The following is a 12242-nucleotide window of genomic DNA, read 5'->3' on the forward strand; positions in this document are numbered from 1 at the left end:
CTACACTACCCCCCCCCCCCCCCCCCCCCCCCCCCCTAAAGCATCTCAACACGTCAGACTCCATAATGACCCACGCGATCTGAGCTTATGACTGCCATACATACCACCGAATCGCCTGGTATTTAACTTTAAATGTGCCAGTAACACCTCCGCATGCCACGGGATGTACGTGGGCACTTCCTCTGGATTTCGAAATGCCTCATTTTATTCTATCAGTGGGAGCCAGACTCGTCAGGGCTGCGTCCATTTCTTGTTCCACAGGAGGGTCCGTGCTGAAAGTGAATTTTTGTAAATTGAATCATGAATCACTTTTATTCTCATAATCACTAACACGGTATTCTTGAACTTTGAAACATGTCTCCTCGCATACGTCATTTTTGTCGACTATTTTTTAAAATCCATTTTTGAACGACCACCCCTACAAAACATGGTACGCCCCACTCCCTGCCGTTAGCCGTTGTTATATCCAAATGCTAGTGAACAGATATGTTGCTACACGCTGGCATTAAAGCCACGAAAAGATGCGCCTTCACGGGATTAAAACAATAAAACAAACAACAAGAAGTCTGGAAAAACTTTGCCCAACTGTGCCCAAACTTTGGTAGACTACAACCCAAAGCACTTCCCTTCAGTTTCGAGTGTGTTAGCATTGTTTTATCTCTCGCCACTATTGCCGTCGGACGCGTTTTTATCTTCTTCTGGAGCAGTCCAGTCTGATGAATTCACCGAAAAAAGACGGAGATGATGATGTGCCCGTTAAAGACCCGGTAAAATACGGAGAATTGGTCATTTTGGGGTAAGTCTCTTAAAAAACCCAGACCGGTAGTAAAATAAATTGTGTGAGGACGGAGAAAACGCTCCAGCGGTGAATTAAGGTTTAATATGTAGCACAATGAACCACCAGATGACGAGTTTAGATGTAATCCACTGCTCTTATTAAAGACAGCAACATAGTAACACATTTATACCTCATTTATTGCACAATACCGCCGCACACCACCCGCCTGTGTAGTAATGTTACAAAGTAACTTCATGTCACGAATGGCTACATTTTCTCTAGAGACTATGTAGTCGTGTTGTTTTCCACATCAAGTAAGTAATGGTGCGTTTGAGTGTTTAAGGTGCACAAATCAAATGTGGTGTAGCCATAGCACAGGCTACTACGGATGTAGCCGCATTTTTTTCATTAATGGTTGTAGTGGGGGGCTGAAAATCCCAATGATGTCATACTATGCGGGATCTAAAAAGTAGGACCGGCGATGATTTCATTGTCTGGGAAAAAAATACATGAATCCTGCTCATGTTATTTAGTCATAAAGTCTCTTTTATTACTGTAATAAATAAATAAAAACGTCGCTGCCAGATGACCACCCATGCCATTTAAAAAAGAAGAAAAAAAAGGAGGAGGAGGAGAAAAGCCCTCTCTCTACATCACCAGCACACAGTGGGCAGGATGTGCTGATGACAGCCACCAGCTTCCACAGCATTTCCAGCCCGATACAGCTCCACACTGTGCAGGGTCTGCAGGGAGCAGAAATGCCACAACACACACACGCACACAGTCATATCCAGGCTTACACAGGCCTCCCTCTTGCCCCGCAGAGCTTCCTGTATATGCCAAAGATAACTGACCTAATGGCCTGTCTCTTCCCCTCCGGCTGAACATGGAGTGAGGAGGCCGTAGTCCGCCCGCATCAGAATACTGATTAGTCGCCCTCGCCGTCATCTGACTGAACAGAGCGGCCCTTTTACATCCTCCAGACCAGGGAGTGAGGAATTGGATCGTCTAATGCCCATTATGAGGTTTTTTCGGGGCAGGCAACTTGAACACACCAAGCGTGCTCTGCGGTGGGTGCCACGCCGCTTAATGCGCCTCATTGAGGGGGTTAAGAAAGCATTTGTATTAGCTCATTTCAAAACTGTAGCGATTGAGGTTTGCCACAAGCTGACAGGCTGTGATAGGTATCATCTCTGTGGTTTTAAATGAGCCCCAAGTGTTATGGGGAAATAGATTTAGCTGTAACTCGAAGAGCGTGTTCCATTGTCGCTGTTAGAAATGTCACATTCTCATTCGAGTAGTAGACGATTCACTATTAATGTCAACATTATTACATAGGTGATCCCATATACGGATCAGTTGGATGTATTAGGGTTCAGAACCGTGACCAGTTTGTTTGTCCCCGAACATACAACAGGTAACTTTGACAGCAGATAGAACAGGCTGTTCTTTCTACTGCTTCCTGTCACATATCCTATTTGCCTGACCTGCTTTGTGCGAGTGTGGGTTGACTTTGCATCTGTCAGGCTTGACGATCACATGCCCCGTGTGGTCGATGCCGGCCTCACTGCAGGCCGTGTGATCTTTGCAGTGGCTGCCTGCCATCGCTCATTACCTTAGTTAGCCTGGACACCGTGTACAGCGCCGCCCTGCCCAGCAGCCCGGCAAAGCTCCACTCCCTCATAACCCACTCCCATCACTATGCAAACACCTCCCTGTCCTCTCTGCATTCATCACCCCCGCACACCTTTTTTATCTCCCCCTTAACCCCTCTTAACGCCGTCTCTATCGCATTCCTCCGTCTCTCGCCCGGTCCCTTCCCTGGCAGCCTCCCAGTGTTTTGCTGAGTGCTGACTTTCTCAGAGGCAGGCCCCTCAACAAAAATAAACTCCGTGTCGAGGGGCAGAAGGAGTGAATATTTCATATTGTGCTTTATGGTCTGCGCACATGCGTGACGCAGGCCAGAACAGCCCGGGCAGATCTCGTGGAGCTACTCTTCCTCTGGCCTTTACCCTCTTATCTCCTAGCCTCCTCTCTACCTCTTGTCTCCTAGCCTCCTCTCTCCCTCTTGTCTCCCTGGACCCTGCCCTTCGTTTATCTTTCTCCACTGCTCATGATATAGCTTCAGACACATTTTCTGTCTCTGTTTCTGTCAAAAGCGCTGGCTACCTTTTCTCTTTTATAAGCTGATTCTCTCTCCTGTGCCCTCTTATCCTTGGTCCCATTTCATATCCTCTGCCTTTTAAACCAGACCCCTCAGAAGCCTGTCCTCGTGTGTCTTCTTTTCCTGACCCAGACCGTCTCTTGTCAGCCGGGGTCCAGTTCAAACTGCCGGGCAGGCTCATGGAGGGAGCAAGTACCACTGTGATTATCACAAGAGAATCTGGCCTGTTTGAAGTTTTTTTTTTAAAGCCAACACACCCGGTGCTCTTACCAACATGCCGCTGACTGCCTGCCCTGCTCTGGCCTCAGGGTTGTTCCCCACAGAAAATGATTTTTGCTTCCTTCATGGAAGTGTAGCCCATTAAAAATGCATAATGTCAACAAACTTCCCTTACACACACATGCAACCACCAAAAAACATTCATATATATTAAGATTACATTTATTACCTATTATAGTAATATAAGAGAGGTAAATATAGGCAACGGTTTTGTGCTCCGCTGGGATTTTCACTTTGTTACAACTCAGAAATGTTGATGATTGACTGGGTTTCTATCTTATTTCCTGCCATATGTTCAGATTCAGTCTTATCTGGTATTTGATTTGTAAACACATAACCTTTTTCTAAGTTTTGTCCGAGGGAAATTCCAAACTAACAAAAGATACCGAGTGGCATGCGGAGCTCTAACTCAGGTTTTGAATAGATAATAAAGGTGTTATATTTGATATTCAGAGCATTAAATAGATCTATTGGCGTAATGAGTAGAGAATGAAGTTGCTCTCCCTGTGTGGGCTGTAATCAGAGCCTCTCCTTTCTTTGTTGACACAGCCCGACGGTTACACTTGTTTTTAGTGCATGTTCGTACATGTGAGTGTCCCACTCTGCATTGCTCGCATATGGCGGTTACAGCTGACAACGCCTGTCCCGACCGACAGCGTTGTTGTGGAAGCGTAGCGCCCAAAGCTCCGGTTCCCCTTCATGTAAACACCATGAGATGTGTCGGCACCGTTCGCTGCAAGCCGCCGGATCAGCTGTTGCAATGTTGAGAGCACAATTATGCCAGTTTGTTATAATTTATCAAAACCACAGTTTTAAACAGTTGTCAATAGCTACATCTATGTATCTTCAGACCTACAACTTACTTTCACTGTGGATTTATCTGCCGGTTATTTGTGCAATTAACTGATTAACCAATCCTGTTATTGTCAGAAGAAAGTGAATGCACATTCAGAAATATCTTTTTTTATCTGATTAACAGTACAAAACCCAAAGATATTCAGTTTACATCATGAAAGACAAAGTAAACTGGCAAAACAATTATTTTGTTCTTGTATTTTGCATAAAAAATGACTTAAGAATCGTTGACAATTAATGAAAAGAAAAGTCTTCAATTTGTAATGATGTAAAATGAAGAAGGAAGCTGTGACGAGCCGCTTATTGGCATTTCCATTTTATGTATTAACAAGTAAATCACTTTTTTAAAATGATCATTGATTCATTTTCTTATGAGCGGCTGCTTGATGAATCAATCACAGTTTCAGCTTTTTTGATACTAAACACTGTGAAAGCAGGCAGTGGTTTCCTCAGCCCCCGCTGTGAGGCGGATCAGAACCCTCTGATCTGATCAAGGTTCAGAATATTCCTGCTCTCATGAGAATAATCAGAATTGTCTGTTTCTGTTGACGAATGCAAACCATTTTTCGTGTGTGCGAGGGTGTCATGAAAATGATTCTGTTCTGCTGAAAATGCTTTTTATTGTAAAAAAAAGAAAGCGATTCGATGAAGAGCGAGCTCCGCTTCGGTGAGTGTGAGCATCAAGTGGAAGCTGAGTGAGATCAAGTGGTAGTTCACCAGTGGCCCGAGTGCGCTGCTCTTCTCAAAGAATCTCTGATAATGTCGCCCTAAAGATGCGCCAGATCATTGGAGCTTGCACTCTAATTGCAGTTATTTCTTCAGATATCTCGGCACCATCGGTGGCGTTTTATTCATAGCTTCAGTTTCCCCAGAAGAAATGTCCGATCATAAATACAGCATGCAAACAACAGAACTGTGTTCGGCTCTCTCAGTGAAGCGAGATGAACTGGCATGAACACGTGTGAGCTTGAGCCGTATTCTAGTCCAGAGATTCTGGTCTCGATTGGTCGGGTCTGATGTGCTGACATTGGGTCCGTTTCTCCAGGTACAATGGCTCCCTTCCAAGCGGAGACCGCGGGCGCAGAAAAAGCCGCTTTGCTCTGTACCGAAGGGCCAAGGCCAACGGGGTCAAACCCAGCGCCGTGCACATCCTCAACACACCGCAGGACAGCAAGGTACCTACGTGTGCGTGTGTGTGTGCGTGTGCGTGTGCGTGCTGTTTTATCTGAGAACATTGGTTTCCTTCCTGTGACTCCCTGTTGTCTTTTATAAATGAGCTACAGGAAGAATGACGAAGCATGACAACTGCTATATGTAGGCTGTCTGTCCTATATACTTGTGTGTGTGTGTGTGTGTGTGTGTGTGTGTGTATGCGTGTGTGTGTGTGTGTGCGTGCATCTGCCTACATACGGATGCATGATTGTGTAATTGAAAGATGGTGATGAAGTAAAATAAAAGTTAGGATTTTTTATCACAATCAGGTTATTGTCTCATGCTGCTGTCACATGTAACGTTAAAAGAATCATTAATGGAGGAACATCTGATTGTCATTCGGTCTGATGTATGTTCTGTCAAAATGAAAGACTTTTCTAGAAGAGTGGATCCACTGAGCTCGTTGCCGTTGTTGTTGCAGGCTGTCCACAGCAGGGGGCAGCACAGCATCTCCTTCACTCTGTCTCGCAACCAGACGGTGGTGGTGGAGTACTGCCATGACAACAGCACAGACATGTTCCAGGTAACCACCGAGGAAACCAAGAAGAACAGGGTCAACAGTGGCTTGTTTCACGGGACAAATAATCCCAGATTTGTGATCACGTGCAAGCGTCTCCCAAAAATACGCTCTTATGTAACGCCATCACGGGGATCTGTGACCGTTGAGTATTACGAGTAAAGACTTCGCCAAGGAAGTCTATTTTTATACACAAAGTTCTTTTAATAGCATCACATATTTATTTAGTTTCCTGCTAATGATGACATATCTTTCACAGACGGTGATAAAAGCCACAATCACCGGGAAACAATGTTTAAGGTTGTGGAAAATCCCACAACCCGCTTTAAGCTAGTGTGCGTCTAAAACTATTAATAATGGTGTACGAACATCATTTAAAAAGCCATTTGTTTTGATGTAATGGACCCATGAATATCAATGAGTCGTAGTGAACACCTCTCTGTGCTGTGCCCTGCAGATCGGACGCTCCACAGAGAGTCCCATTGACTTTGTGGTGACGGACACATCCGGGGCGGGGAAGGAGGGGGAGGACCCCTCCATCGCTCCGAGCACCATCTCGCGTTTTGCCTGCAGAGTGGTGTGTGAACGCAACCCACCTTACACTGCGCGAATCTACGCCGCGGGGTTTGACTCCTCCAAAAACATCTTCTTAGGGGTGAGCGGACTGATGATCCAAGTAAAAATCGAGTTCTGGTATTCGTATTGTATGTCATTTGAATTGTCTCGGCCACCTCAGGAGAAAGCAACCAAATGGAAAAACCCTGATGGGTACATGGACGGCCTGACCACCAACGGGGTGCTGGTGATGCACCCGGAGGGGTTCCCAGAGGACCCCAAGCAGGGTCTGTGGCGGGAGATCTCCGTCTGTGGGGATGTTTACGCCCTGCGCGAGACTCGCTCTGGACCCAGCCGGGGAAAACTGGTCAGTCACCAGCGTCCACGTTGCTGCCCCATCAAGGTACTGAGGTTTTTCTTTTGATTGTAAAGTAACGTGTCAACGTTTTCAGGCGGAGGGTGAGAGCAGTGCACTGCGTGACGGTTCCCTGGTCGACCTGTGCGGCGCCACCCTGCTGTGGCGTACAGGTGAGGGGCTCATGCGCGCCCCCACCCTGCGTCACCTGGAAGCACTTCGCCAGGAGCTCAATGCGTCCCGGCCCCAGTGTCCCGTAGGCCTCAGCACCCTGGCCTTCCCCAGCATGCCACGCAGCCACAGGTGGGAGTATGTTTCCAAACTACTTATTTTCAGTCATGGCATTCATCTTGTTTCATCTCCAGTAGCCTGCCTTTTAAAGACGCCTCCACATTATTTTAAAAACATAAAATGAAATACTGATGCTGTTCATGTGTCGCTTCAGCCTTGAAGAGCGTCAGCCTTGGGTCTACCTCACTTGCGGCCATGTCCACGGACGCCACGACTGGGGCCAGAGATCCGAGGGAGTGGCGGAGCCGCGAGAGGGCGAGGGCTCCACAACCCGCCGAGAATGTCCCCTGTGCCGGAGCGTGGGTCCCTACGTGCCCCTGTGGCTGGGCTGTGAGCCGGCCGTGTACGTGGACGCCGGAGCTCCCACTCACGCTTTTGTGCCGTGCGGCCACGTCTGCTCAGAGAGGACAGCCAGGTACTGGGCCGAGACCCCGCTGCCCCACGGGACGCACGCCTTCAGAGCCGTCTGCCCCTTCTGCTCCGCCGCCCTCAGCACCCCCGGCTGGACGCGGCTCATCTTCCAGGGCCCCATCGACTAGGCGCTACTCAACACACAACCACTATCACAGTAACAGCCGGATGCCTGAGCTTCATCAGTGTTCAGTGTGGACAGGTAATTGGTGAGGAGTGCCTGTCGTTTTCACGTTCTAACAGCAGGTGTGCGCCACACATTCTGAGTGTACAACAAACACTGTCCAACGCTGGCACTGGATGTAGCCCAAAGCTGAATCCCTGCCCTCGTTCGTCCCTCAGTGCTTGTTGATTGGTATAAGATCTGGAGAATAGCTGGACAGCATTTACTCTAAATGGTCCTCTTGTCAGGGAAGATTCTGCTGTTTTTCATTCCAACAAAACGCCAGCTGATTTCGCTCAAGAGCAAGAGAGGGTCCTCACAAGTACAACAAGTCATACACAGGAGCTTAACCGATGCTGCGTGACCCTTTTGAAAACAATTATTTTCACCCCATTATCAAATGACAAACGGATCTTAACACGTTTATTTGTGTGTCTCAGAAGCCATGTCTGAAATGACGAGTAGCTTTTTGCACAAAAGAAAGGAACGGCCTTTTTTACTCAGTTCACCTGCAGCGCCTTACTCGCCTGCAGCGCCCGTGTGTCCTTAAACTCGGTGAAACGCCGCCTCTTGCACTTCTCGGCCTGATATCCGACCACTTCTTGATTTCTCAAACACGTCACCGTAAATTGTTGTGAAATGCTGCCACTCATCAAACAGTGTAACCCATCCGGTCTCAGCTTATGCAAAAAAAAAACCCCTTCACCTCTCACGCCTAGTCTCTTTATAGATTTGCACCCCGACGTCCCCGTCTTCCTCCCTCAATGACCGGCTGCTTTATATTCATAGCCGTGTTCTCAGCAGGCAGGTTTAACTCCCCATGGTCAACGTGTGGGAGGTTACAAGGTGAGATCAGAGGCTTGTGCTTCTCACTAGTGTTTCTTTACGTGAGTATAAGACGTTTTCATCTTTTGTCTTCATGTATCAGACGTCAATGAGCCTCCTTTTGTCCTATGAGGTTGGAATGAAAACCTGCAGACTCTTTGATCATCTCTGAGGCACGAGAGGGGCCGCTACACTACGCTGTGTCAAATAGTTCACCTCTTAAGGACAAATCTTATGCTGATTATCAAGCGGGCGGAGGATAAGCACGGGCTGGGAGTGAAACTGGGTAAAATCCACTTCATAACTGGATTTTATAACTCTACAGCAATAATAGCAGTCCCGTAGATAAGCTAGGTGTTGTGCTACGGTTAGCCACGCGTGAGGTCGGCGGTCGCTCTGAACATGGTTTCCAGGTTAAGGGCTCAACCAGAGGCGTGTTCAATATCACGATTTGTTTTATTTCCAAACGTGGTGTTCTGTGTGTGTGTGTGTGAGATGTAACCAAAGCACTAGAATTTAAAGATGAGCATCTGAATCAGCGAGGACGCACCTGACATTCATTTTAATACTCATTAAATACTCGTCAATAGCCTAAAGGTGCTGACAGAAATGAGCATGTTTACGCTGCCGAAGAACACAGCAGCTGTCGTAAAAGAAGAAATTGCATCGCTGCCGTTATTTTGAACACGCTTCTGGTTGCTGAATTCTGCTGAACAGGGTCCGTGTTAGAGTGGTATGCATAACCTCAAAAGATAACCTTTTTGTTGTTGTTTAAAGAAAACTATTTTGTTAGGAAAGGGGGAGGGGTTTATTTGGGGGAAGCGGGAGGAATTCTTTTAGATGTTCAGTGTTAAAAAAAACAAAACAGCAACTATTTTTCTAACTGATAATTGGTTTTAGTGAACTGTTGTTGCTCAGTGTAAGCAGGTTCCGTATGTTTCTGAATTGTTCTCGTGTGGTAGATCTAGGAGAGCTTGTGAGTGCGAAAACATTGCCAACACTGTGTCCAACAAACACACACTTAACACACTGCTACCGTAAAAACATTGCCCAGACAATGAATGTAGCCAAATACTCAGGCTATATTTAGCCTTCCCTGGTGCTCATAATGAATGGTCTATATTGTGATACTATTTTTGTAACTGAATATTATGGTGTTGCTTGGTGAACTAGCTTGAAAAAGTCAGATCATTTTCAATAATAGCCTCAAAAGTGTGGAAGACGTATAATTGATAATACACACTCACGTGGAAATTGTGTCTAGCTTGCATGTGCTGAACGTACACATACAGTATGTACACTACACGTACACGTACTCGGAAAAACTTTGCACGGTTGATTGCCAACCTGTTATTCATGCTGAGAGCATTTGTCGCAGACCAAGATGTCTTCCGAGCCCTCAGCTGGTAAAACGACAGCATTTCAGTTTCTTTCTTTTGTTTTGGAAGACCTCTCTGAAAGAAAAAAGAAAAATAGAGGGAGAGAGAGAGAGAGAGCCTAAAATAAAAAAAATCCTCATACTTGATAGATGCGTGACATTTGTGAATGAGACCTGTCCAATCCCACTTTGTACTACTATGCTAATGTTTCCCACCAAACAAATTCACTGCAGAAAGCATTTTGTACTCAGACCGATCATGGAACATTTAAAGTGACTGAAGGCCAGCCTGATGTTTCAAGAAATGAATAAAAGCTGTTTAAATACAAGATATGAACTCCCGATAGTGGATCGTTGATAATTACTGTAGCTCAGGAGTAGTGATTTCAGATTCATAGCTAGAGAGACATGACGGGAGCCTGGTAGGACACACCTTCAGTCAAAAAGATTCACAACTGCAAAAAGAAACACATAAACTAGGTGTGAGAGTGATCATCTGATGTAAATGCCAAATTTGAGAGGACGTACTGTCGGGTAGATGGCCACAGGTCTAGCATCAGTCACATACGGGTCTTAATTAAAGGGGCACAAACAGGCTATGAAAACATCTGGATCAGCTGCACGCCAAATCCAGTGAATCCTGCTTTTGAAGAGAACGTATACAACAATTAATGTAACACCATTGGCATGTGGATGGAAGAACCGTTGCAGCACCCTCATTGGCTACTCGTTTATAAGCTGATGTATTTATTTTAGCTCATTTTCCTTTACGTTTCCTTCATTTTATTCTTCCTTTAAACCCTCTTTGCGTTATAGGTGTCCATATGCAATTTCCTCTCCCTTGTTTTTTTAGATTTTTAGTATTGGTGTATTTTTCAGATACAGTATTTTAGGTTGTTTTAAACCACTAGTTACATCATTAACAGTTTCTCTAACTTTTTTATTTTTTTAAATATATGTTTCAATTGAGCGTCACTTCAAATGGCAAAACCTCAAACTCCTCATCTAATTAACTCATCTTTCTACAGGTGAGCGAGTGGCTGACACGTATACAGCGTAAAACCTCACAGTTGATAATGCATTCCCTTTTAATACATCTGTGTTATGTACAGCCATTTTGTATTATTTTACGTCATATTCTTCTGTAATCGTCCGGTGCACAGACAATCGCTATACACATGTCAATAAACCTGTTAAAAATGAATTTTGTCTGGCTCTCTTGTCACGTCTGAGTTCTTCTAAAGGAAATAGATCAGCATGAAGTCAAGAATGTGCCTGTTACACAGAACACAGTTCATTGTATGTATTAAGTAGAAAAGTAAAGAAGTGAATGTCATATGTGTTGCTGCCAGCAGAGGGCGCTCTCTACAAGCACTGAAGCTGACAGCAGGACACACACACACACACACAGGAAGATGAGGTTACTCTGAGTTGCATCATCTCTTTAAAATAATCAACCGTTTTACAGAGCAGTTTTGGCAGTCATGTTCATCACCACACAAACGTGATAAGACGCTTCAAAATTGACAGAATGCCTGATTTGAAACAGCAATTGAAACGATGTAAGTTTGTTTCTTTGAAAAAGTATTCAGGATTTGTGCTGAAAGGCTCCCGAAGACCTGCCGAGAGTGGCGTTTCTCAGAAGTTTGTTCATACATTATTTCCGTGTTGAACCATGGGGAAGAGGCTTTCTTTTACTTTCTCTTTCAAAGATTATGAAACCCATTTCATGGGTATGTCAGTGCCACACTATACAGTTAATTTATTCCAAAGCATGGGCGAGAGAAAACCCAAAGCTGAAACTACAGACAGTTTGAACAGGAGTAAATTCTGGTTTATGTTAAGATGTTATGAGATTTTCATATAATAGGGTGTAATAAGTGACGTGTCCTTACTCGTGAGTAAAGTACATTTGGTAGCATTTTGTTATAGTTTGCTTCAATGCTCCGATAATCATTACAACCTTTTTCCAGTTTTCAATGAACTCAGAAAGGTAAACTTTTCTCCGGAAGGTTAAACATTTTAGCTCAGAGAAATATTTTAATGGGGAAGAACACATCAAAGTAAAAAATATCCCAATCGTAGACGTCGCACAGTCGTTTGTGGACTACGGTTCTGAAGCCTCGAGTTCGGCACTTTGACTGTCACCATCTTGGCTTTTGGCAACCAGAAGTGACACGAGGGGGTGGAGCTAAGTGTAACCGCTGAATAAGACATTTTTAGGTGATCCAAAGGCCAAAAGGTTACAATTATTAAATATCAACTGAAAACACACTGCCTAAGGGTTAAAGTTGTAAGACGAAAACATGGACAACTCCCAGACCGGGCGGCGTCGTGGTAGCGACCTGTCAATCACACGGCAGTTTGACTCTAAATGGACCATCATTTAAATGAACATCATGTTGTATTGAAGAAGACTTGAAACTGGAGATTGAGACCATGAACTCATGTTTACAATG

At 45.1% G+C, this 12242-nt stretch overlaps 1 protein-coding gene across 4 annotated transcripts; it reads left to right on the forward strand.

Moving 5' to 3' along the window:
* Positions 1–537: 537 nt before the first annotated feature.
* LOC306793730 (E3 ubiquitin-protein ligase pellino homolog 2) lies at positions 538–9148 on the forward strand. Of its 4 annotated transcripts, none has more exons than XM_079291471.1 (7): positions 538–796; positions 5122–5251; positions 5710–5811; positions 6263–6460; positions 6542–6727; positions 6813–7024; positions 7161–9148. In XM_079291471.1, exons 1-7 carry the CDS (start codon positions 717–719, stop codon positions 7543–7545), a joined length of 1293 nt encoding a protein of 430 aa, XP_079147597.1. In that variant the 5' UTR covers positions 538–716; the 3' UTR covers positions 7546–9148. The 4 variants fall into 4 exon arrangements, with proteins under 4 accessions (XP_079147597.1, XP_079147598.1, XP_079147595.1 ...); XM_079291472.1 differs by having other exon boundaries at positions 6813–7018; XM_079291469.1 differs by having other exon boundaries at positions 6263–6727.
* Positions 9149–12242: the final 3094 nt, after the last annotated feature.

This window comes from Melanostigma gelatinosum, assembly GCF_949748355.1.
Source record: "Melanostigma gelatinosum genome assembly, chromosome: 19".
Classification (NCBI taxonomy): Eukaryota; Metazoa; Chordata; class Actinopteri; order Perciformes; family Zoarcidae; genus Melanostigma; species Melanostigma gelatinosum.

Bases quoted from the DNA above. Each gene is read 5' to 3' on its own strand.
- LOC306793730 (XM_079291469.1), top strand. From the start codon at position 717: ATGAATTCACCGAAAAAAGACGGAGATGATGATGTGCCCGTTAAAGAC. The intron at 5,812-6,262 runs GTAACCACCGAG...TGTGCCCTGCAG, and splicing joins ACAGCACAGACATGTTCCAG to ATCGGACGCTCCACAGAGAG. The intron at 6,728-6,812 runs GTCAGTCACCAG...CAACGTTTTCAG, and splicing joins GACCCAGCCGGGGAAAACTG to GCGGAGGGTGAGAGCAGTGC.